Source organism: Miscanthus floridulus, chromosome 14, assembly GCF_019320115.1.
Source record: "Miscanthus floridulus cultivar M001 chromosome 14, ASM1932011v1, whole genome shotgun sequence".
Lineage (NCBI taxonomy): Eukaryota > Viridiplantae > Streptophyta > Magnoliopsida > Poales > Poaceae > Miscanthus > Miscanthus floridulus.
This window is the reverse complement of record NC_089593.1, coordinates 2,422,973-2,449,252: the sequence shown is the minus strand read 5'-3', so window position 1 is coordinate 2,449,252 and position 26,280 is coordinate 2,422,973. Positions and strand designations below refer to the sequence as shown.

Genomic DNA, 26,280 nt, shown 5'->3' with positions numbered 1-26,280 from the left:
TATAATAGAAAGAATCTAAAGTGTGGTAGAAAAAACTATATGTAGTTCTACCACACTTTATGATTCCAACCAGACCCTTTCATTTAAGACTTGGATTTTTTATTTTCTTTAATCCCTTTTTCATTTCTTCAATGATTAATTGGAATTCCTATTAATCATTTTGACTGGCTGTTTTTACATAAATAATAAGTAAAAAGGCAGTAGGGACTAGAATGAACAATGCTGTAGCAATAAATGCGAGAATATTGACTTCCATAACTTCTTTATTTTTTTTTTTCACAATAACTCGGGATGTAATCCCATGGAGAGGAAAAAGGGGTATCCTGTAAATTCAAGGGGAGGACTTGCATTCTGATAATACTGAATCAATTCAATATTATGAATATTGGATCTATCAAATCAATTCATGGTTGATAGTGGAATAATATAACATAGGAAGATCTCTTATCCATACTAAGACCAAAATAGGTTTTTTGATTGCATTCGAAACCCCCTCTATTCTATTTTTCATTCTTTTCTACTTTTGCTTTTCTATATGTATAACCCAAAATCTTTCTTATCTTATCCAATTTCCCTTCCTTTTTCTTATAGTTATACATACAATTATGTATGTATTATATGACCAACTTTCTATGGGTCACATAGACATCCCAATAAGCAGTAGAAGTAGAAATGAGATGGAGAAAAGAGGATCTTAAATAAAAAGGATCCCATATTTTAATTTAGGAAAAAGAGCGTTTGCTTGGTTTTTATTTTATTAGGTTACTATCAATATACGCTTTTTGGGGTCTAAAGATGAGAGCAAATCCATAAAAAAAGGAGTCGGCAAATGGAGTGAGAATGAGATGGATTCTTTCCAATTATTCATTGAACATACACAAACAAAGTTGGAACTAGAAAATGGAAGGGGTGCGGTTTAACCCCCAAAAAGTAACTAATTAGATGAAATTCATTCTCTAACAATAAACGAATACGGTTTATGTATGGATTCCGGTAAAATACCGGTACTCGATTTCATAAGAGTCGAATAGGAAGTTAAGATGAGGGTGGTATAATCATAAAAATAGAGTAGTATCCTAAATTATACTAATCCACGTATGATATGTATGCCTTTCCTTATGCACCGGAAGTAGTGAAAAAAAAATTCTATACTGCACTGCTCTCTTTTTACTGAGAAATGCAAAAAAAGAAAAGTGAAGTAAGGGTGCCCCATAGATATTTGATCTTGCCTCCTGTCCCCCCCCTTTTTTTTTCATCAAAAATTTCCATGAAAAAAGGAAAGATGAATTTGTCCATTCATTGAACCCTAGTTCGGGACTGACGGGGCTCGAACCCGCAGCTTCCGCCTTGACAGGGCGGTGCTCTGACCAATTGAACTACAATCCCTGCGGGGTGTATGGCATGCCTATTCTTAAATAGAAGATTCGATCCGTCTGTCGTGCTCTAAGAAATAGACGAATCATATACTACATACCCGCATATCCTATGTGGGTATAGTGAGAGTGGCATAACTAGTATGTTGCGATTTTTTATCCCTAAAAATAAACGATAATCCGCCTTTCCATAAGAAAAGCTCTTTTCTTTGTCTTTTCTTTGTAAGATAAAGAATCAGAGAGATATGGATTAGAAATCAATTTCCCCGTTTCTCTTTATCCTTTATTTCTATGGATAATACATTTTTTTTCTTCCATAAAAAATAATGGATTTAGTTCATATTCACGAAGCCCTAAATTTTTGGGCCGAGCTGGATTTGAACCAGCGTAGACATATCGTCAACGAATTTACAGTCCGTCCCCATTAACCGCTCGGGCATCGACCCAGGAAGAATTTATTCTAGGCTTTTTGATAATCTATGATTAACCTCTTTTTATAATACTCCCTACCCCCAGGGGAAGTCGAATCCCCGCTGCCTCCTTGAAAGAGAGATGTCCTGAACCACTAGACGATGGGGGCATCACTAGACGATAGCACCGTATACAACCACTCGTCATTATACTATAATGATAGTATGAGCAGTTTTTTGGAATTGTCAATATACTCTTCGAACTAGATCAAAGAAAAGAGTCTTTACTACTTTTCTGTTATGCTTTCATAGGATTTTTTTTAGTTGATGGTTAGGTTAATTCACGGATCATCCCCTACCTTTTAAGCTTTTTAAGGTTAAGGAAATTCATTTAAAGGGTATAGAATAAGAATAGACTAATAAAAAGGAATCCAAATTAGTTCAGTACAGGTATTGATTTGATTGCTATAACAGGAAAAAGAGTCCAATTTCATTTTTTTTTTGCAATTTGAACTCTGTGCTTCGTTTAGTGTTCAGACCAAAAATGTGGGCATCTCGCACTAAACTAAGTCATAAAATTGCAAAAAAAAAAATGGATACATTTTCAAAAAAGAAATGAATGAATTTAGTAGAAAAGTACTTTATCGGATTCGAACCGATGACTTCTGTCTTACCAAGGCATTATTCTACCACTAAGTGAAAAGCCCTTTATCGGATTTGAACCGATGACTTATATATATATATATATATATATATATATATATATATATATATATATATATATATTGTGCCAGCGTTCACTGCAGAGTTTCCGATCCAGAACCAGAATTGCTCGAATCGAAAGTCTATCACTATCATATAGCAGCAACATCACTCTGACTGCTTAATGTAGAGACCGCGACATTATTTCACTGATGAAACAAAGCTTTCCTCTATGTAAACTGTAAAGAAACCCCCCACATGCCTGCTCAAAATTCAAATCCTATTCGAATGGCAGACGTGTCTCGGCCTAACAACATGCCCGTACAGTTGAGCGACTGAAGGAACCAAATGCACACACGACTGGAGTGAACAACCAAAAGCGCACGCGAGTCCCTGACACACAGTACCACCGATCAAAAGTATCAAACGCCCTGGTGCCTTGCAAGGATCAAGATGGTGTTGGGTGTTGGATGCCGGCCAACGATCATGCCGTCGTCCAGAACAGGTCTTGGAGGTCAATTATATCAGCAAGGACGCCGGCGGCAGTGGTGTCATTGCCAGCTCCTGCGCCCTGGATCACCAGGGGGGAGCTCTGGTAACATCTGCTGTATATCTCCACCTGATCGCAGCACAGAAAACAATTTTCTAGAGTGAGATTGTGCTCGTAGACATTCACGATAGGGATCCTACTAATCCTAGCAATAGCAACAATAAAACATGTTCACTCCCCATGAATAGGAACAGGAACCAACAGTCAGTGGTGACATACAAGGATGATCAAACGAAGAGAGATAGAATAAGAGAAAGAAGGGTGACATTACCACATTGTCACTTCCCCTCAATCTACCCAGCGCAGAATCCTTTGGGAGCTCTTTAAGGCCTACTTGGCACCTGCAAACTGGGGTGTTAGACAACAGAAAGATTGAAAACCATCAAGCACCATGCAAAAAACAAGCACCAGAAAGAAGTTCCAAACAAATAAGAAGAAACCAAATAGAGTTAATTACAGGAGTGTCAATGGCGATATCAGTAAACCATGTTGTAGCTTCAGAAAACAGATTGATTTTTTATGCTAATTGATATCACACCAGGGCCTAGGGTGGATGCATACCCTGTGCTTTCAATCTCACAGACGTATCGAAGAACATTTCCTCTCAAAGATGCTGCTTTGACTCTTTCTTCCATGCTGTTGTCAAGTTGCACTAAACCACTTTCAAGGAAGTCCTTTGTAGACACTGCATCAGGTCCTAATTCACTAGGATATAAACTCTCAACCTGAGGCGAAGAGAAATAAAAAATCTTCAGTGTAACTGAGTCACTGACTGTAGGGCATAAGAGAAAGGAATTAAAAGTAACCATTGGCATTAAAAATAGTCAAACTAATAGCTCCCTCATATCATATAAAGTCAAGAGAAAAGCTTTCATGACATATAAAAGATTAAAATTGGCAGCTACCACAAGAAACAAGTGGTGCAATCAATCAGCTATACGATAACTTTACAAGTTTGGGGGACTATTTAATCTACTCTTACAGATTTAGCATATCAGTGTACAATTGATGTAACAATTCAGACAAGTCAATCTATGCCTCGATAAAACAGGACACAAGCCTAAAAGATGGCCCCATGTAATCATTTAAATGAATAGGAGGCAGACCTTCCACAACTACAATATGTGAACAGGATTACTTTGCCCAGAAACTGCTTGATTATTGTTAGCAGTGAACTAACAGTGAAGTAGCACACCCATATCTATAAGCAATAACAGTGAAAATATCACCCAGTGTACAGAGCACCATGCCTATATAACAAGTTATCAAATATAAAATAATAATCTCAACTTCTCAAGAAATAGTACAGACAGGCATACATTGATATTCTCCATGCTCATCTGTTGCCCCAGAAGCCTAGCCAGGATCAACGCCTGCATTCAAAGATGAAGGTATTAAATGCGAATATGAACACTGGACTGTACCTCGACAGGTGAACCAGTTTGTGATAATGGTTATGTTTACATGATTTTTCACATCAAATTCTAGTAGGACAAAAATAAACTCAACACTGCAGCAGTTCATGCAATACACAAGAGTTCACTTAGGCAAGGGAAAAAACAGAAAACAGAATACAGTTTATTGAATGCGAAATTGTAAGGTATCTAACCTTTCTAGCCACATCCATTCCACCAAGATCATCACGTGGATCTGGCAAAAATAAACACTTCCATAAATACATATTGCAAATAGGCAAAGCAATAAAAACTATGGTTGTGTTTCTTGTGCTTAGACTATTCATATTAGTAGTTTTTTGTTTGAGCTCTGCTTCACAAACAGGATCTACTAGAAATTGACACATATAACAACTGCGATGAAAATATATCACAAGATATCTGCAAGACCTGGTTCTGTATAGCCAAGAGATTTGGCATTTTTCACGACTTCACTAAATTTCTTTCCATCCTCAAGCTCACTCATCACATACCCAAGTGTACCTACAAACCCATATGAAGGAAAAACTTGTAATATTTTATATATAAACTGTCACCATTTACAAAATAGACTAATAATTGCATACCACTCAAACTGCCAACAATACGAGAAATAGGATCTCCAGATGCAATAATACGGGTTACAGAAGCTATCACAGGCAAACCTGCTCCAACCTGAAAGTATAAACACCATAAATAAAGGAGAACAAAATGTGAAATAGAACTGTCTTATATGTATGTCCTGACACTCCTATCATGTCTGTCATCTTCTGATGTCAAGCAAATGTTACGAACCAGTACAAATTAACTCAATGCAAAGATCAAAATGATAGAATTGCAACAATATAGCTAACTTCTTTATACACCAGTGCATTCAACGTTTTAAAGCAAGGTTAGAGATATAAACCATAACAGCAAAACTTTAGTCATGGACAGCAGTAGTTAGAAAAAAATGCAAAGCAGCAGTTTGTACAGATCCACAAGCATCGAAACAGAAACAAAAAACCAAACATGAACATACAGTAGATTCAAATCTTATGCGACGGAAGTTGGAGACCAACTTCTGAAAATCCTCCTGCAACAGCAACAAATGTATTTGTTAACAAATCAGATAACAACAACTCTTTGTTGAACAACATGACAGAGTGCGATACTGCGATTCCGGCATTAGGAAAGACTATTATCAGAGAAATGGAAGTCAAATAGTATTACATAAGCACCAGTAAGAGGTTTCTTGTTTGCCAACACAATACAACATCCATGATCCACAGCATCTTTCAGCAGAGCAACAGTGTCATAAGTTGCAGAACAGTCAACTAGCACCAGACCTGAGAATAGGCGTGTGAAGATGAAATGTGAAATGTGGGCTTAAAAGGAATTCCGGGCTTAAAATCAGAAACACAATTGAAATTTATGTAGACAAAACACCAAGGATGTAAGCGTTTCTTATGCTCTACTGATTGGAAGATCAGAACACGTATGTGCAGTTGGGCACAGAACAACGAACCAGTTGTTCTTCCAAGTGTGGTAGCGGCGTCTATGACTTTGTCCCTAGCCTCAGGGTTCTTGAACAGCTGACAGTGCCCTGAAATTGCACATCCAAGTATCTATCATTCTACTATACATGTCAACGAAAACGATGGAGCGCGTACATCGGAAACGGACAAAATCAAATGGGGGAATGTCTGTCTACCTTGGGCGAGCAGGGAGGACAGGGGAGAGCCGGCGGACTTGGCGGCGCAGAGCTGGGTGAGGAGCGCATCATCGAGGGCGGTGGAGTGGACATCTTCGGCGACGAGCAGGGAGGAGCTGTCGGCGACGCCCACCACCCGGATGGCCACGCCCTATCGGCGGCTCAGTAATCAGTGATCGCCGAATCGATCAGACGTACCCGCGGAGACCGGGAGGGGAAGAGCAATACCTGATTGGCGTGGAGGGGACGGCAGGAGACGATGTGGCGGAGGAGGTAGCGGCCGACGCCGCCGCAGCCGAGGAGCACCACGGGGAGAACCGACTTCACCGGCGTCGGCATTTGCGCAACTTGTATCCGTTCGAGAGGAAAGCAGGGTCTACGTAGGGACGGCTGGAACGGGAACCTCCGGGGCACCTCAACTGGCCGCTGAGTCCGGCAAGAGCCCGCACGGAAGCCTCCGCCGCCGCCCGCCGTGGCCTGTGACGCGACGGAAAGGGAGGGGTGGTGATGTGTTCCGCACTACCGGAGCTCCTGCTCCTCTCTCTGCCGTGTGGGCCCAAAGTGTGGACCCTGCTGAATCAGCCACCACTAGAAGAGTGGGACCATGGTGTCAGTTTCATAGACTCAGTTGCCCAGCCGGCAGATCGACGCGTGACAAGCTTTGCCGTCTTTTCCTACTTGCGGCGGCGGCGGCGGATGAGCCCTAGACACCGGCGGACGGGCGTCGATCTGCAGCCACGGGTGAAATCGAGGAGGGAAGTAGGCAACGCTCCGGCGACGTTAGCGGACGAGCCGGCGGTTCACCTGGGTTCGTCTCCTCCCCTCTCCTCTCCTGTCCTCTCATGCCCTCGTATCTCGCATTCGATTTTGCTTGCTCATTGCCTCATTCTGTCTCGGGTTGAACCACAGTGCCGTGCAGTTGTGAGTTCTACTGCTATGCAAAAAATCGATCCGATTCCATTTGAAATCAACAATGGAGTGCCAGATTGCAAAACAACAATCTATGCACGCCATGCTCATCCATTTCATTTGGCCAAAATAAGTAGGATTACAGATTTGAAGTCAACAAAAGGTAGGTAAACAAGAACAACAGCTCAATGGATTCACATGCCCAGCACCAACTAATTATAAGAAAATTTACAGATGCAGGCAGTTACAGTTATGGATATCCCAAACCTCAACCACTGCTCTGATAAGAACATTAGCATACCCACAAAATTGAGCCAAACTCTGACTTAGCCAACATAGGCTCTCTCACATATGCCCTGCCACTGGCCAACAACACAATATTTTTTTTCTACTGCTGCTGATAGTGCCTTCCATTGCTTGGCTTGAGGAGCACACAATCTGCCCTCATTTTGATCTTGAGATGGTGAATAGAATCAAGGTGCCTAGTAAATGTGTCAATTAACAACCTGCAAAGCAGGGCCAGTTCAAGGATTTCTCCTCGAGGCCTGCATTCTTCTGTTCTCTTCCATGTACCATTTCTTCAGTCTCTCTTGAGCAGTCACCACCTGCAGATAGGGGTTCAGAATAATTCAGCATATTGTGCCCCTTGTAGCTGTCCACGTATTCTAAGTGAATATTGCAATTTGTTAAGCACAACACTGGACAAACCTGTTTTTCCCAGTCGGTCCTTAATGTTATGAAGAGAAGTACAATAGTTTGGACTAGTGTTCCGAGAAGCATTCCGATCCAAATGCCCTGTTGTTGATATGTTGAACCGCCAAGAAGAGTGAGGAACAACTTAAAGCGGAGATTGCACTAGACACAATGGTAATACCAGACTCTACATCTCACCTTTACATGAAGCCCCACCACATAGCCCAGGACTGCTCCAAGAGGAATGCCAATCAGGTAGTATGATGTAACGTTAACGTACGCGACTACACTTTGCCAGCCCGCACCAACAGCGACACCTATAAATGATGAATGACGTTTTAGTGTCAACAAAACAAGGTTGTACAGTGTAGCAGTCTCTATTATCAGTAGAACTGAGAAGGATACCTGATAGCACTGGCTGAACACTGTTCAACAATATGGAGAAGGCTAGCAGAGGCGAAAGGTCGGCGACTGCTTTAGCTACCGCTTGACTTTCAGTAAATATGTAGGCAAGGCTTCCACGGAAGAAAAGGAAGGGCACAAACAACACAAATCCGATCGAGAAAGAAATGATGACAACATTGTAAATCGCAAACTTGGCCCTTCTTGCACTTCCAGCTCCAAGCTCATTTGCCACTCGCACTCTGAAGATACATTGCGTTAACTTCAAAACTGTGGAAAGTCCAACATAAATAAATGAATAAAAGGCTAAAGCTGAAGTAATTATGTACCCTGCTGCAGCCAAAAAGCCGATGGAAACCATCATCTCCCAACCGTTGATATTAAGGCTGCACATTTAGTAAATAGGTACAGCACCCCTTAGTTATGCTGTTTGTGACCACAAAGGGAATATCATGACCAGTACAATGACATCAGCTATTATTTGGGTTGTTACGCCAATTATGGTGGAAAGACTAAAGTGGGAATGACAGCTGCCAAGTGAAGTGCAGAGTGATCTGAACATTACCATATCGAAAGGGCATCAAGTGCAATCTCTGCGTTCTTCATGTATCCTGTGAGGAGCACCAATATGGTGTTGTACCACAGCTCCAAACTGAAACAGCAAAGCAGAGCATTGACTGAATATATGTATTATTATATCATGGGAATCTTGATAATTCCAGAGTGTTCTTATCTGAATGAAACTTATGCGTGTACTGAAACATTAATGCTGGCTTACCAGAGCATGACACCAGAAGATAGCGAGAGCTTGATGATGGCACCAAGGTCAGCGAACGCAGCAGACGAGAAGCCTGTCCACGTGAGAGGGCAGCCGCCGAAGAAGACGAAGGCGAGCTGCCCAAACACGGGGATCCACATGGCGATGACCATGGACCCCATGACCCCGGCGAGTCCAAGGTGGAACCTGACGGTCATGAGCCATGACAGGACGAGGTGGAGGCCGAGGTTGAGCACAGCGAGGTAGGTGATGATCATGTTCTTGCTCTGCGCCTGGAGGTACATCTGCAGCGTGAATGCCCAGACGTAGGAGAACATGACGGGGATGTACCACAATGAGATGGTCCCCGCCACCGCCGAAATCTCCGGGTCCTGCCCCAGTGCCACCAGCAGCGGCTCCGTGAAGAGGTAGACGGGCAGCAGCACGACGGCGCTCGCGAAGAGGATGATCCACGACCGCTGCAGGTAGATCCCCAGCATGTGGTACTGCTTCGCTCCGTAGGATTGCCCGCACAGCGTCTCCAGCGCGCTCGCCATGCCCAGCTGCAGTGGTTCGTCGTCATCATGGTAATGTCGTGTTAGTTACTGAAGCAGATAGTAGTAGACTGTTACATTGGTGTATCCTACTGAGGTGATGTTGTTTTCAGCTGCTAATTATGTTTTGACAGGTTGCTTTTTGGTCGACGGTGACACACACAGAGAGAAAAGAAAAAGAGGGAGAAGTGTTTGTGCCGGTCAAGAGTTGAAGTCTAACCCCGAAAAAAAAAAGTTGAAGTCTAACAATTAACCTGCTGGAGGTTTGTCCATCACACACGCATTTTTCTACCATGACTTTGGGGGCGCAATGGACAGAATCAACGACGGGGACTGGTTGGAGTCGACGCGTCGCTATTTTCTTCGCCGACGCGCGCCAAGAGGGAAGAAGAGCAGAGGAAACGGAACACGAACCTGTTGCGATCGATACGAGCTGCTGGCAAATTTTATTCGAATGATTGTAACTGGTGGATCTACATGCATGCATGAGCCGAGCCCCACTGAATCTGTTATCTGTAGTGCCTTTTTCTAGCTTGTTCGGTACGAGTTGGTGGCAAACTTTATTGGAATTTAACTGTGGGCTGAGAATACGGATCGATATTTGAATTGACGCTGCTCACGGGCCTGGACCACGATACAGTTGGTTTGGATTTGGACTTAGGCCCCGTTTAGTTCCACCCAAAACCTAAAAATTTTTGCGCAGTATTCATCACATCGAATCTTGCGGTACATGCATGGAGTACTAAATATAGACGAAAAAAAAGCTAATTGTACAGTTGGATGAGAAATCGTGAGACGAAACTCTCAAACCTAATTAGTCCATAATCAGACACTAATTATTAAATACAAACGAAAGTGCTACCGTACCCAAAACCCAAAATTTTTTTTGGATCTATACGCGCCCTTACCTCAATGAAGAAGGCTACCACTCATGCATGTAAAATAATATAATATATAGTAGTTTAGTGTGTGACTAGATATGTACTCTCCTAGTCCCTAAACGTATGTGGTTTTCGTTTCCTAAGAAACAACTTTGACTAAATATATATTAAAAAATATTAATATTTATGATACATAATTATTATTATTGGATAGATATAGTTTTTTAATAAATTTATTTGAAGACATAAATGTTGCACGTATTTTTTATAAATCAAATTAAATTTATCGGCACGTAAGCCGTGGCGACACACGTTTAGGACAGAGGGAGTATAGTATACTAGTAGTTTGCAGGAACTTTCCTTGAGAGTTTTTAGCAAGACATGAGTACAAATGCCCCTCTTGTTTGTGTGCGACTGTGTGTCGATCACATCGCACTCGGTGTGTGGTCACTTGCGGGTATATAGAAAATCTGCTTTGTCTCGGTGCTCTGGTCCTTGTCCAGGTACTGACGCTGCATGTGGATGGAAACGCAGGAGGCGAAGGAACTCGAAACAGGAGGGACCTGCTGCCCTGGTTTAGCCTGCACTACACGCGTGAATCTCGTTGTTTCGCAGTGCGCACCGGTTTGTTTTTTGGTTTCTTCTCGGGTGACATGACACGAGATGCCTGTGAAGGCGGCCTGCCTAGCTACGACAGAGCTGCTAACAGAGAGCTAGCTGATGAATCATGCATGCATGCACGTAGATCCACAACATGAGCTGTACTCTTTTTTTCGTCTGAGCTGTACTCTTTTTTTCGTCTGACTCTTTAGCGGACATTAAGAGAGGAGTGTTGGGCGCAACAGCTGGAATCATCGATCCACGCATGCCGTAGTTCCTAATAATCCTATGGAGTCTAGAGCTTGTTGATGAACAAGACGTGCGTATATAGATTTGAACAAGAACCAAGAACGGATGGATTTGTTAGCACTACGTACCAGGATGCCGTTGCTGAACCTCATGAGGACGGTGGAGACGAGCGCGTAGGCGGCGAGCTCGGTGGCGCCGATGTGGCCGATGAAGGCCTGGCTGATGACGGTGACGCCGAAGGAGGCGAAGCGCGTGAAGATGGAGGGGCCCGCCACCACCCACAGCTTCTTGTTCTCCTCCCACGCGCGCCGCCGCAGCGGCAGCGACGACCACTCCGCCTCCGCCGCCGCCGCCGCCGCCCTTTCATCCTCCTCCGCCCCCGCCTTGCCGTCTCCTCCTCCTCCTACTGCCGCCCTTGGCTGCAGCAGAGGCACCTTCGCCTCTTCCGCCGCCTCTCCGCCACTAGCGCCTTGGCCAGTGCTCTTCTCCATGCCGTCGTCGGCTTGCACGGTGGCCGCCGCCTGCACGCGTGCCCACGACGGCTTGTGTGTGTGTCCTTGATCGACGGGTCGAAGAGAGGAGAAGAAGAAATCGAAGAACGAAGTTAATGGTTGGGGAGCGAGGACGACGCTGAATTTTCAAGATGAGGGAAGCCTAGTCATCTTATATAAAGGTTAGATGGTGGCAGCGAGCGGCACCCGGCAGGCATTGTGTGTACTGTGTAGGTAAGCAGCGAGGTAGCTGGGGCACATCACGTGTTCGCTAGCTGAGAAGACGAGATTGCCCCTCTGAATTAGGAGCGGCGGCTGCATCATTGTGTTACTAGTTATTAATTTTTTTAGATTATATAGACGTAGGTAATAGGGGCCGTGCTTGGACGATTCTATGGAAAAGCGAGCCCTGTCTAGTAGTCAGCCTAGTCTTACCCAAAATACAAGAATTTGGAGCTAATATAAGCATGTGGTTTGATCGCTGATCGACAAACTTATGTCGTAGCCTGCATGATGAGAGAGAGAGAGAGAGAATTTTGGGATTCAGTGAGTGGCGTTGTCAGCTGCATATGACTGTGCGTTGGTAAGGAGGGGTAGGACGGGCATTTTATTTTAGTTCATTCATTCACAGTAACCAATCGCCCTGTTCGTTTGGGCTTATTTGGCTGATAAGCCATGGCTGAAAGTACTGTTGACTGATTTGGTGTGAGAGAAAAATATTATTTGTTGGTTGAAAGACTACGACTTATAAACCAAACAAGCCCAAACGAACGTGGCGAATGGCGGGTTGGACTAGACTGGCCTTTTTACGTCCTGTGGCCGCGAGGCGAAGCACGTAGCAGTCAGCACTCGTGAACTTGTCTGAGGCTTTTCCACGTATACGACTGGAAAGAGCGCATGCCCTGGCCACTGCCATTTCCTCCCTGTTCACAATGGCACAGCACAATTAATGCAAGAAACACCGCCACCAAGCACTCCGATCCGTCCGTTGTCTGTTCCATCTCGACACTCCGGGGTGACCGGTCGTTAGTCCGCCTACGTGGCCGCGACAACTGCTTCTTCCTGCCGGAGCTCGCGGCGTAGGCGGTGCCACGTAGACAGCTGGGTCGTGCTGGTGGCTGCAGCAGGGTCCAGCAGGCCAACCAGCCATCGACGTTTGTCCTGACTTGCATGCAACGAATACTCCTGCTTATTATCCTATGGTGGTGGCAGCGTGACATGCACGTACACGGGTTACTGACCGGGAAAAAAAAAATAGTGGAGACGGTTCCCTTCACATGCATTCAATACATGGTACCGCGCGCCTTGCAGGGACAGCGAGGAGCTGAGGAGAGTCGCGCGCCTGCGCTAGGCGCCCAGGCGACCCCGTCCGTCGCCGCTCGCCGGGGCGGTGTAGGGTTAGCCGTGGAGATGAGTGTCACAGTGAAGGCAGTGAGGAAGGATCACCACATCTCGAAATGGAGGCTTGTGCTGACCGAAGGAAGAGGTGGTAATACACAAACGCGTGTTCGTAAGGATATCTAAAAAAAACAACACCCAAAATATAAGACTTATTCGTCAATTGGGTACAGGCAAAAGGTTTAATACCTATTCGGCATCTTCTCCAACAACAGGACTCAAAAGAGAATCATGTCTACAAATGGGTTTTCAGGAGAGAGGGTACCCATATTTGGGTTGTGCCTCTCAGGCAACCCAAAATAGATCTTCCGTATAGGTACTCTGTTGGAGGCTAATTTTAGATCTCTTGCTACCCATTTTGAGTTTAGGTTCTCATATGGGTTTCTCGTTGGAGACGGTCTAAGGAATAGAATGAATGTATATATGACCGGTGGGCCAGCATGGCCGTGTACTGTTTTTGCTATTACTTTACTATGTACATGGGTTGTAATGGAGAAGATACGAACTCAATTTGTTGAATGCTAGTGAAGGAAGGCGCGCGATGCTAAAGCGTTATGTTCATGAGACTGAAGGATACTGAGTTGTACAAATGGAAGACGATAATAGGATATCTGGTTCCATGCATTTCATATTAGTAAGGGTAGCATATATGTTTCTTGTTGACTGACTGGCACTACGTAAAAAAGGATTTGTAGGGGCGGGTGAAGACCGTTTGTAGGGGCGGTTTCCCCAGCCGCCCTATGCAAGGGTCTCTACAAATTATGTATTTGTAGGGGCAGTTCCCACCCGCCGCCCCTACAAATAGATTTGTAGGGACGGTTGGATATCGAGCCGCCTCTACAAATCAATTTCCAGAAATCACGAAAAAAGGACAAAAAATAGCAAATTTTTTTTAATCCGAGGAGGACCCCACCAGCAGCCACACACCCCACTCTATGAGTGTAGCATTTTTTCAAGATTTTTGCACACTTTGTGTCGACTAGCTTTCGAACCCGCGACCTCTCCCTCACGCGCCATCTCCTCTACCACTACACCTCACGTTCACTTGTGTTTACAATCCATTTTGGTTCCTCACATAGTATACAAAATGAAGCATAAATTGATTGTTTTAGGCCCTAAACTAATTCAAATGAAAAAGTTGTCAACTACAAAGTTTTATAACTTTTCGAGATCTACAACTTTCATTTTGGTAGTTTCTCCATCCGATGTCACTTATAAAATTTGAATTTTAAATTTGAGAATTTCGAACGTAGTTTTCCATGACAAGATGATTTCAAATGAGAAAGTTATCAACTACAAAGTTCCATAACTTTTTAAGATCTACAACTTTCATTTTTACTGTTTGTCCATCCGAGGTCGTTTAAAAAATTCAAATTTCAATTTTTTGGAAATTCAAACGTAGTTTTCCTTGACAAGATGATTTCAAATCAAAAAGTTGTCAACTACAAAGTTTCATAACTTTTCGAGATCTACAAGTTTTATTTTGGTTGTTTCTCTATCCGAGGTCGTTTACAAAATTTGAATTTTAAATTTTAGAAATTCAAACGTAATTTTCCTTGACAAGATGATTTCAAATTAAAAAGTTGTCAACTACAGAGTTTCATAACTTTCTGAGATCTACAACTTCTATTTTGATCATTTATTCATCCGAGATAGTGGTAGTAACATTGTTCACAAATGTTACATATCTATCTTATTGTTTATGAAACTACAAGAGAGATATGTAAATTTTGTGAACAATGTTATTATCACTTTATCGAATGAAGAAATGACCAAAATAAAACTTGTAGATCTTGATAAGTTCTGCAACTTCTATGTTCATGATTTTTTCATCTGAAATCAATTAGTGTTCCAAAATAATGTTTGAAGTTGTCATTTTTTGAAATTCAAAATTCAAATAGATAAAACACAGTCACATAAAAAGATGGATAAAATAATAGTGGTAAGAACACAATAAATTGATAGGGCATGATTTTAGAAATTTTTAGAAAAAAATCATCAAATTTGAAGTTAGTACGAGGGAGAAAGACTAGTTACAAGTTTTAACCAGAGATTAAAAAGAGAAATAAGAGTTATTCAATAATTTCAAATTTTAATTTCAAACAGTATTTTCAAGTAGTAAATGATCTCAACTGAAAAAGTTGTCAACTACAAAGTTTCATAACTTTTCGAGATCTACAACTTTCATTTTGATTGTTTCTCCATCCGAGGTCGTTTACAAAAATTGAATTTTAGTGCTTAATTTTTAATACTCGGCGTCTATTTGTAGGGGCGGCTCTATATTGAGCCGCCCCTACAAATCCGTTTTATAGGGACGGTTGGATATAGAGCCGCCCCTATAAATCGGGTCATTTGTAGGGGTAGCTGATAACATCGGCCACCCCTACAAATCCATTTGTAAGGGCGGCTCATTTGGCAACCATTTGTAGGGGCGGCTCAATATAGAGCCACCCCTACAAAAAAAAGCAAGGCGTTGCTAGAAACCGTTTTTCACGTAGTGTGGCAAATAGTACTTGATGTCATAATAGCCTAGATATTATACAGTCGATAGGCTAGAGACCGACTGTTTAAGTTTGCAATAGTACTAACTAACGATAGATACAAGTGCAACAGCCTGGATATTATACAATGAGCAGGCTTAGAAACTGATTCCATGGTTATGTGTACAGCATGATCCTCTGCAGATCTTGGGCACTTTTCTTTGCCAAAGGTTCAACCTGCTACCTTCTTTATTGCTGTGATCTGCTTTGGGATTTAAAGAGTTAGCTCTTTCCCAATGCGCGACATCTTTTCAACTTGCTGTGTGCAGTGGGCGGTGGGACTTCATGCTCTACCAGATCCAAACCGTCAAATATGCAATCGGGCATGTCACCATGCTTCATCAGCTTACCGTCTTACCAGGTGTACAAGAAGCTGAGATTGTCCAAAGTGCTTGGCTGACAAGAACAGAGATTTCATGAAAATGGAAATTAAAGTTTACATGCAATGTAAGTAAGAGCAAAATAGGAATTTACCATGATGATTGTGTGCATGCTGTCTATAAAACTGATTTCTGATGATATGGCCGAACTTGCATTCGAATTTGATCTGTTTAGCTTTTTTTTAAAAGAAAAGTTGCTTCTCTAACCTAGAAGCAGTAGACAGTGTCAGCCTTTTTAAAACCCTTAAGACAACCAAGAATATTGGAACACAGATATGCATGTTTTACTATGAAACAGTAGGTACCTTGAAGCAATGTTCGATTCAAGAGCAGCTCGAAGAGCAATTGATGACGATAACATATGGACCAACTTAGCAAAAGCCTCGAAAGTAAAAAAGATTGGATGGCACATCCAAGGCCAGTGTGTTATAATAGTAGGTAGTAATGGCTGTAACACATGTCTTTATAGTAGTGATATTCCTCTCTGCCAATATTGATGCCTCTCCATGGAGTGGGAAGATGCACTAGAAAAGTTGCAACTGTTGCTTTTCTTGGAATCAAAAGGCAGTTTCTTGACAGAATCCACCGAGGCAACTCCAAGGTTACTCAAACAACTTTCTGTCAATGAAGCTTCTTCCCCCATCTGTGCAAACAATTTTCCTTTAGGTATAAAAAATGGGTAAAGCTTGCTGAAAAGAAGAAAAATAGAGTCACATCAGTCTGTCTTATATGTCCATCTTCATGCAATAGAGAGGTCTTGTTTTTCCTATGTACACTTATACAGTACCTCTGGAACTGTTGTATGCTCCAGTGGAACCCCGCTGCTATATATTTGAGCATGAACCCTAACAAATATTTAAATTATGTTAGCCAATGAATCAACCAAGTAGCCAATACAAAGTTCATGCTGCTACCCATGCACATCACAAATCCAAATGAGTATAACTTGCTTTTTTTTGGAAGGCAGATTATATTAATTTAACCGATCATTACAAAGGGTAGCCTGGATAACTTGCTGAATATACATGCACATCGTTTGTGCATAAAGCATATAGATGTATCACGGACAAATCCTCATTAAACAAAGTGTTTAATGAATTAAACAACATTACCATTGATGAAAATAACTAAATTCACAATGGATGATTCGAGCAGTAAATTTGATCTTACCTTAAAGCCTAATACAAGTAGAGCAGGCGTGGATAGGATACGGACTGCAATATTGATGAAATGTAGCATATACCTGCAACCAGAAACTTAAGTTTCAGCAATCATATAACCAAATTGAAAAATTATAATTACAATCTGATATAGTAAACAATTTACACAACCCAAGAACATTATTATATTTAAACTTCTTAGGTGGGTGTAGATAATAAGGAATGCTACTAGTCTCCATATAACATTCCTAAAAAAAACTCGACCGGGGGGTTAAGACTGCCCCGCAGCATTACAAATAAGAAGAAGGAGCCTGATACAAGTAGAGCAGGCGTGGATAGGATATGGACTACAATATTGATGAAATGTGGCATATACCTGCAACTAGAAACTTAAGTTTCAGCAATCATATAACCAAATTGAAAATTATAATTGCAATCTGATATAGTAAACAATTTACACGACCCTAGAACATTATTATATTTAAACTTCTTAGGTGGGTGTAGATAATAAGGAATGCTACTGGTCTCCATATAACATTCCTAAAAAAACTCGACCAGGGGGTTAAGACTGCCCCTGCAGCATTACAAATAAGAAGGACCTTCTCACTCGGCCGAGAAAACCCCCGAACCCCCGCCCCAACCTTTACACGGTGGCTTTCCGTTGCTCAAGTGAGAATTGGGCCAGTGCCCCCCAGTGCTTTGGTTATGGGGACGAACGAGGGGATTTTTTTAACCTCAGCCTGAAATTCGCTCCCACGGGGAGTCGAACCCAGGACCTGAGGAGTGCCGCTGGGTCACCTAACCGTTTGAGCTAGGCGCCCTTTGGCATATAACATTCCTCTATGGTCTAGACAACGATTATTAACGTTTAGAAGCAAGCAACTCTATAAAATATTTTTAAAAGAATTAGATGGTGTGCATAAGGCTGAATGACTGATGTCTAGAAGATAGATAAGCCATAGACCATAGAGAAATTTCTGAGGTGGTTGCCATCTGCCAGCAAAGAACAAATATTTTAAATTGCAAGAGAATAAGCACGAACATAATAAATACAGGTCAAGGATGATTCAGATGTGCAACTCTGATGGCATTGGTGTGCATAGCCACTGCATTGGCTCGCCTCTTTTGCAGCTGACAACAACAAACAAGGTATATGTAGGGTTAATAAGATATCTGCATTGACTTTGTTCCAAATGAACACATAGTGACAAAAGCGATATTCATTGATGCAATTTTTTCCATGAGATCACTTGTGCCTGGTCGACCTTGATCTTCTCTGTAAAAACAGAAACAAGCATACCTCAGCATCACTAACCCCACCAGCAACGACTACCGAAATTTAACAGTGTGAAAGGGAGTGACCTACCTATGGCAGTCCGCAGTTTTTCTCTTCAATTCAATGAGCCCACCCCTAACTAAAATGAAATGAAAACTCATCGCAACAACTTGGTGTGAAGCCATTTAATGTTAACTTGGTAGAAAAGTTAACAGTAATTAACACAACCATATCAAACTAAAACAAAGAAATTTCTAGCCTAAAATATTTTTAGTTTAAGAATATGAAAATTAGTTTGTTTTACTGCCCAATAAACGTATAGTTTAAGAAAAAGAGCCCTTTTACAATGGTTGAAAATGCTTCCTAACGCTTGCTGACGCTTCCTCATGCCTACCCAAAATAGCTATTTTTATTGATTTTATTCGTTCAAGGGCATTATAGTCATTTCGCAAAGCCAACTCACCACCCCCGCCGGCCCACCTCCCAGCCCGCCCACGCACCCACGAGAAGGGAAATGTCGCCGGCCTGCCCGACATCCGCCTCCCCACAGCACCGCCGCCCATCCCTCGCGCTAGCTCTAGCCGTCGCCGGCCTGCATTCGCCCTCATGCGGCACCGTCGTCGCCGGCCTACCCTCGCCTGTGCCTAGCGCCGTCGCTCCTCCCTCCTCCCTAGCTCTACCGCCTGACGCGAGCGGCACCTCCGCCGACCTCCGCCACCGCGGCCGGCGGTGTCCTCCGCATCAGGACCCCTGCCTCCACCGACACTGCCCTATCGCCTCCTCCCATCCAGGTATAATCTATGCACTTCCCCATAGGCCATAGCACGTCCATACACGCTGCTTGCGTTGTTGCCCATCTCTAACATGATCGAAATTTAGTCAGCTGCTGTCTCAACTATGGTAATGTCACTGTCTTCTGGAGGCAATTTGTTCTAGGGTTATGGATCTAGAGGATTCTTGTTCTAATTGGAATTAGAAACTCGTGTATCTGAAAATGTTTGATTTCTGTTTAGTTAATTTCCTAGATCTTTAATCTGTATCCTTTTAATTGCCCAATGCTTCCTTATTTTAGGCAAATAGTTAATTGTAGTGAACATCAGACTGAGGTATACTACAATTATTATGAATTCTTTTTACTACTTAGTTATTATCCAATTTGTTTTAGGTTGTCATGCCTGTTGGTTAAATTGATTGCAGCTAGCAGATGGAGTACCTAGTTTTCTGAAAAATTAATCGCTTGCAGTGGGGAGGATTACTAAAGTTGCTATCTTTAGTTAGGATTTTTGGGAAAAATATACATATGAGTGCCTCTAAATTATATAGTGTTAAAAAGCTGAAAACTGGTTCTTAGTTCATAGTTCAGTGACTATTTAAACTGCAACAAAAAAAATTTAGAATTTATCCTGGTTAAGAACTTGCTTGATGTTCAGAGTTAAACGTGAATGTACACTGGATTTTGGTTGCCAATGTTATTTTTCATATAGTCGTATGGATTTGTTGCTTTAAATGTTGAAAGTGAAAAAACAGTGCTGCTTGATAGGTTGCATAATACATGTTCTTATGGAATTTTAATTATTTTTCTTTTACTGCTAAAAACCGATCCAATTATTTTTTTTCCTGCTCAACGTAATAATGCCTCAGTTTCATTAGTGTTTTTTCTTGTTCAGAGCAGTATGGGGAAGGGAAAAACAGAGAGTATTGTCACCAGACACCTTTGGGTGATAATCTGATATACAAAAGGTGAGGTCATTATTATCTTGTGGTATATGCACAATATGAGATAGGACCCTACACAATTGTGATTTAGTATTGTGACACATTGCAAATTCATTATCAGTTTTTCTTAGAAAAAATGCAAAGCATACTATGATACTAATACTGACATTTGAAAAGTCTGAGTTGGTGGTGCTTTATTTCTATAGTATTCATGCTTCTGACTTAACATTATCAGTTTTTCATAGAATTCATGCTTCGACTTGACTTGATTTTTTTTCATTTCAGAACTAATATAGGTGGTATGGCAAATTAGTGTAGCAATAGTCTGTGATCATGTGTGTGTCACCAGTGAATCACGGGCTAGACGACTCTGCGCGTCCTTTTGTCGTCTCCCGACTGATCGTTCTCCATCACCTGCTCACCGCCGTGAAGCCACGGTCGGTCTCCATCATCTGTCACCGGCTTTCATTTGCCTCTCCACACTTCACTACAGAGGTTTTCAAGTTCTCGCTGAGGTTGTTGATCTAGTTTCTTCAGTTACCTTGCGTCGTAATAATGTAATGCAGAAAACAAGGTGTGACCTCTGTGAGAGGCTTGTGACAAAGAGGTCACCTTGGGGTTCTTGTAGAATTGTACGCATTGGAGATTTACCAGTTGCTGGTGTTCTCCCATGCTCCCATGTCTACCATGCTGAGTGTTTAGAGTGGACCACTCCCAAGGGGCAGAAGCATGACCCTCCTTGCCCTGTGTGCGAGAAGCTGGCTGGTAAAGATATCGAGGAGTGGTCAATTTGCAGGTTAAAAAATGGATTCCGAAGATAACGTTCACTAGGGGAAGGGCCTTCTCGAGTTTGGAGCTGTGCTCATGCTAGAGATTGTGTTGCTGGGCTATCCAGATGCCAAGATCAAATAGCATTGCGCTATTGACTCGGAGTGGTCACAAGAGGCATGCATCTTCGAAGGGAGAGCCCAGCAAAGACTGGGCTGAAACATCAAAAAATACTTGCATGTAACTTCCTAATGCACTCAGTAGGTTATATTCATGACCTCGCATTGTTATAGTTGCAAGGTTATGTATGATTGTCCCTACAACCCTACGGCCCTACTTTGTATGATTATAACATTGTTAATGTTGAGACGAGATTTGACACTGCAATGAGACATCGATAAGCAGAATCTGTTGGCTGTAACATTGAACTTGGTCGCTACTCTGTATGATCTATAAACCAAAACACAAATTGGATCATGCTAGAAAAGCACTTTTTCAGGTGCTCGTGAAACCTTTCCCAGGAGGTGTTGACATTGCTTTGGTTGGCTCTGAATGGAATCTCGAGTTTTTTAAAGTGTGAACTCAAGTTTTTCTTATTTTTAAGTTCTGGCTTTTTATTAGCAATTAGTAGTGTAACTCAAAACAATTAGCATGGATTATGGATGAGGAAAAGATTGTGGAGGGTGAAAAATAAATACAATACATAGAATTTGGATATGAATGGTGATAGCCTCACTAGCGGCAGATATAAAAAAATAAATTTTAAAATAAATGGTGGCAAAAAAATTTGTTGCCACGGGCCAGCGTCGCTAGGTCGGGCTCGACCATGGAGGGAGCCCAACCAGGCAGCGCCAGCCCGATTGGCCCAAGTGACGTGTGAGAGTACGTACTGTATAGTTTAGGAGTTCAATCCCTGCTTCTTCTCCTGTTCTTTTAAGCTGCGTTCTTCGCTGCTCAGCGAGCGAGGTGGGACTAAACTGGGTGCAGATGGCTAACTACCGTATTCACGTAGCTTAGTTGGGCCACGACCTCGTGATGGGCAGGCCCAGCCGCCGCCCGCTCCCCCTCCTCGATTCATGACGTGCGCGCGCAGGCCGATAGGCCCAGCAACCGCGGCCGGGCGCACGCGTCAGCGACCCGGTCCCTTCCCCGTTGTGCCGCATCGACCGGGTGAATCCACCGCCGACCGATTCCCGCGCACGCGCCCCCTGAGGTTCCCCGCGCCCGTGCATATGAAGATTAGGCCCAGAGCACCGCACCGCACCCTTTGAACCCTACAGGAGCCGCCCCGAGCCCTAGCCCTAGAACGCGCACCGCCATAGCCGCCACCCGGAGCTCTACCTGCCGCCGCCGCTGATCTCCACCTTCACCTCGTCACCGGCGTCTAGAACCCTCCACGACCTTCACAGCGAGGTGAGCAATCCGTCGGTGCCATTCGTGTATCTCTTATGTAGGTATTGTTGGTTTGGTTGATGGAAATCGACGAGGATTTCAGTTGCAAATGCAGTTGTTCTTCACTGTTTCTTTAAATTTAAGTATTCAGAATTACATACACTGCAGAGGCAGGAGCAAACGTAAACTCATTTCAGATAAACACATAACATACTACTCTAATCCAAAGTCTATTGTGAAAACTACTTACACAATTGGTAGACGGCCACACTTATTGGTAGATGGAATATATATTCCTTTCTAGCGGCGTTGTTTTACCAGACAATGCTAGTACTGGTTTTCTACTACCTGTAATCAAATGAGCACACCCTGAAAAGGGATTTATTTGCTAAATCACCTGTAAATAAAAAAAGCCTCTAGTAACATAACATCAAAAAATAAAAAACTACTATCAGAAACATTTTGAGACAAGCTTCTTCAAATGTGCCCCAGTGATTTCTTTATCTTTCATAGTTAACAAGTTCGTTGTTTCTTCATATTCAATGCCACATCATTAGCATTCAATCATAGAATTTTTGCAAAGCCTAAATGCATATCCCATAGAAGATCTAAAAGATTTAGAAATAAACACCACAACCACATTGCTAAATAATGGGCATATGGGAAATCAAATAATGTATCAGACTGGTTATTTTCAATCTTATCCAGATAGAGGAAATCACCAACCTCAAACATAGGCTCAGCTGTTGGACTACAGTCAACAAAAATTGAAACTTTTCCTTTGTCAGGATGAAGAATGCATGGTTTTCCCAGTTCAGCCTGCAGTTGCCAATTCGTTGAAAACAAAGGAAGTCAAATAAAATGACACAGATGAAGAGGTACAACACCTATGTCTAACAAGTTTATTTTATTACTGTTGGGCAAGTTTAAGTACTAATAATATCAACAGATACGTTGACTCTCTATCGTAATGTTTATTGTCATTCAGAATGGTCAAACAAAACTAGCAATATGATTTCAGGGTTCATAACTTTACACTATAAAATTCAATTACAGCATTAGCTTTGCAGCATAGGTGCCTTATTCCAAATTTTATCTTGTCTTGGTAGATGGCCACACTTATTCGAACAAAGTCTGATACTCTGGTCCTTGGGGAATGATTAAAAATGGTCGCATATCCTTAAGAGCGGCTAAACCCTTTTTTAGCCTAGTAGATAATGTATGAACAGTAGGGCTGTTAGTCCGGGTGGTTCCTTGAGCCAGCCCTCAAACCAGCATCTCGGGTTCAATCCCCGGCCTTGGCACTGGGAGGCTCCTCTGTTGGCTTTCCTTGTGAAAAAAAGATATCTATAAACATGAACGCTGTTGATGCCACAATAATATAGTAATATGTGGGAATGGGAAAGGAAAACAAGAGTTGTCATACTGTAGTCCCGAATATTTTTTTACATTACCGTACGGATGCTTGCTGCTGGTAGTTATAATTTTTTCCAGTACTTTGTTTGCTATATTTAGGCACTTCACCATCAGCGCTACTTGGTAGAGCAACTGAATGACTTGTATGTGAAAATGTAGCATGAAAATGTAGCACTTCACCATCTCAAATGTTGTTGATTGATGCAGGAGGAAATGCCGGATCTTGATTCTTTGATGGAGTACAATGAAATTATTAGGAAGAAATTTGGTAGTGAAACAGAAGGATATCTGTTTTATAACAAATACGCAAAGGGGAAAGGATTTAGTGTTAGGAAAAGCTATTGTGAGTGGGGCAACGGCCACAATGAGAGGACCCTTCAGAAGTTTGTTTGCAGTTGTGAAGGTTTCCGCGAAGAGAAGGAGCTGAAGAGGGAGATTAAGAAGCGGAAGCCACGGAATATTACTCGTGTTGGATGCCCTGCTAAATTTGTGATTGCATGGGAACAGAACACAGGGCAGTGGTATGTGAAGGATTTCATATATGAACACAACCATCCAATGGCGGAACAAGACCTTGCTTGTCTTCTATGTTCACATAGAAGAATCAATGATGAGCAAAAAGCTGATATTGTGGCGATGCAGATTTCTAGGATCCACAAACACCAGATAATGGATATTATGGAAATGTAGTACGGTGGGTAGATAAGGTTGGATTTACAACAAGGGACTTGTATAATTTCTGCCATCGCAATAAGGTGGAGACAGTTGCTGCTGGTGATGCTCAAACAGTCATTAGTTACCTGACAGAGTGCAGACGTAGGGATCCTGATTTCTTCTTCAACTACAAGACTGATGGGAAAGGGCACCTCAAGGGTCTGCTCTGGTGTGATAGTCAATGTCAGCTAGATTATGCAGCATTTGGTGATGTCATCGTATTTGATAGCACGTACAAAACGAATCGATACAACCTGTGAAACGACCCCGATTTCCACGAAGGGAAATCCACAACGTTGAAGTGTAATAAGACCGTTGTAGATCATATTACCCAAATTCTAGTCGAATATCACATCCATACAACGATAATATCAGAGTACAAATAGTGCGGAATTACATATTATTACATCGCCGCATTAGCGGAATCAAAAGTAGCATTCATTCAGAACAGCTTGAAGATAAGATCGCCAAACTTGAGCGTAGGAATGAATCCCTCAACCGTCAAACTCCTCAGAGCTATACTCCTCAGCAAAACCTGTGTGCCAAAATTTATCGGTACGATTTGTACTGGCCACTCCCAACCCTATGAGCATTGCTTTGTGGAAATTGGATGCAAGTTGGATATAGTCAAAAGGAACCTATAAGGCTGGGGTTTCCTATGTATTTAGCATATCAAGTATATATAAAAGTGTAGTCAAGTTTTATCACCATTCACACACACATACTACCCCATTCCCTTCCCAGAGCCAGGTTTCGATCCTGGGATCGATACACCACCATCTCCACACCATCACCATACCATCGCTCAGTCGACAGGCCAACTCCCTCTCGGCACTATCTCAAGGCTCGTAGCGCCTAGCTACGACCGACACTCTCTCACGGGGGAAGAAGAGAAGGACTCATCTCAGTATCTAGTTTAAGCGAAACCCAGGAAAGGCCCATAGCCGACAAGTCGGCACATGTATCGATCGATCAACCATACACTCTGCAGAGGTTTTACATAACCACAAGATCTGCCTTCCTTGCTGACCATCATCAACTAGGCTGATTCCGGCCGCTTGCTAGCCTAGGATAATGCCACTCTACCATTCAGCCCTGGTACACCCCAAGTCTAGGCTGGGGTGGCTAAAATTGTGAGTCATGAGCCGGGTCCACAAGGTCTCCATGAAGTCTTAGAAGGGTGTGGGGGAAATCCTCCGCGCCCCGTACCTCCTTACACTGTCCGCTATCAACCTAGCAGTAGTGGCAATATCCTACCAAGTAGTCCGGCCGTCCCGCACCATATAGGGCGAGTGGTACGTAAGGTTTCCCAGTGAATCTGAGTACTAGTAAGTCCTTAGGGGTGACCAAGCCAGAATGTCTTCATCAGGGTTTTCATTTACCATGCCAACACAGCACCTCCATCCCGGACTCCTCCATCACAGGTTCACACCTAGGACCACCTCATATACCATTTACCCACCACATGTATCCATTCCAGGGGTGCCCAGGTAGCATCCCATGACAAGACTTGCCCTAGGCTCATCGTATACTCCAACTTGGTCAACACAACCCTCACCCTCCATGCACCCAAGTCACACACGCAGCACTCTCCCCATAGTCCAGATAACACCAGTTTTCCACCACGCATCAATGTAGTGCAAGCGTAGTAGAAGTAATAAGCAACGAAATATAGTAGCGAGCGTGTGACTAGCCTAACAGCAGGGTGAGTAGGGGTAAGGTTGCGTCAAGGTAAAGGCCACCAAGAAAGTATACTAGCATGCAAGTCCTATCATAGTGTGATCATAACAATAAAGTAAAGCACTAGCATTTCTATTTTAGCC

The 26,280-nt window shown here is 42.7% G+C and overlaps 3 protein-coding genes, 2 non-coding genes and 1 pseudogene across 7 annotated transcripts; 1 reads left to right on the top strand and 5 right to left on the bottom strand.

The window, feature by feature from the left end:
* Positions 1–1,312: 1,312 nt before the first annotated feature.
* Positions 1,313–1,386, bottom strand: TRNAD-GUC (transfer RNA aspartic acid (anticodon GUC)). Its single transcript has one exon. It is a non-coding gene; the product is annotated as a tRNA-Asp (tRNA).
* Positions 1,387–1,735: 349 nt separating this feature from the next.
* On the bottom strand, positions 1,736–1,819 carry TRNAY-GUA (transfer RNA tyrosine (anticodon GUA)). Its single transcript has one exon. It is a non-coding gene; the product is annotated as a tRNA-Tyr (tRNA).
* A 792-nt stretch (positions 1,820–2,611) lies between these two features.
* LOC136504924 (uncharacterized) lies at positions 2,612–7,099 on the bottom strand. Of its 3 annotated transcripts, none has more exons than XM_066499976.1 (12): positions 6,390–7,099; positions 6,162–6,312; positions 5,976–6,053; positions 5,681–5,796; positions 5,490–5,543; positions 5,056–5,143; positions 4,880–4,972; positions 4,645–4,685; positions 4,355–4,408; positions 3,597–3,760; positions 3,255–3,376; positions 2,612–3,104 (listed from the first exon to the last, which is right to left on the bottom strand). In XM_066499976.1, exons 1-12 carry the CDS (start codon positions 6,498–6,500, stop codon positions 3,037–3,039), a joined length of 1,140 nt encoding a protein of 379 aa, XP_066356073.1. In that variant the 5' UTR covers positions 6,501–7,099; the 3' UTR covers positions 2,612–3,036. The 3 variants fall into 3 exon arrangements, with proteins under 3 accessions (XP_066356073.1, XP_066356072.1, XP_066356074.1); XM_066499975.1 differs by having other exon boundaries at positions 3,307–3,376; XM_066499977.1 differs by lacking the exon at positions 2,612–3,104 and having other exon boundaries at positions 3,322–3,376; positions 3,493–3,760.
* Positions 7,100–7,250: 151 nt separating this feature from the next.
* Positions 7,251–11,864, bottom strand: LOC136504923 (protein DETOXIFICATION 21-like). The gene is made up of 8 exons (XM_066499974.1): positions 11,335–11,864; positions 8,944–9,485; positions 8,731–8,817; positions 8,495–8,551; positions 8,169–8,407; positions 7,962–8,080; positions 7,779–7,865; positions 7,251–7,675 (listed from the first exon to the last, which is right to left on the bottom strand). The coding sequence occupies exons 1-8, from the start codon at positions 11,695–11,697 to the stop codon at positions 7,595–7,597; spliced, it is 1,575 nt and encodes a 524-aa protein (XP_066356071.1). The 5' UTR covers positions 11,698–11,864; the 3' UTR covers positions 7,251–7,594.
* Positions 11,865–15,857: 3,993 nt separating this feature from the next.
* Positions 15,858–19,014, bottom strand: LOC136505707 (uncharacterized; annotated as a pseudogene).
* Positions 19,015–23,956: 4,942 nt separating this feature from the next.
* Positions 23,957–24,433, top strand: LOC136505706 (protein FAR1-RELATED SEQUENCE 5-like). Its single transcript, XM_066500854.1, has one exon. The coding sequence runs from the start codon at positions 23,957–23,959 to the stop codon at positions 24,431–24,433; it is 477 nt and encodes a 158-aa protein (XP_066356951.1).
* Positions 24,434–26,280: the final 1,847 nt, after the last annotated feature.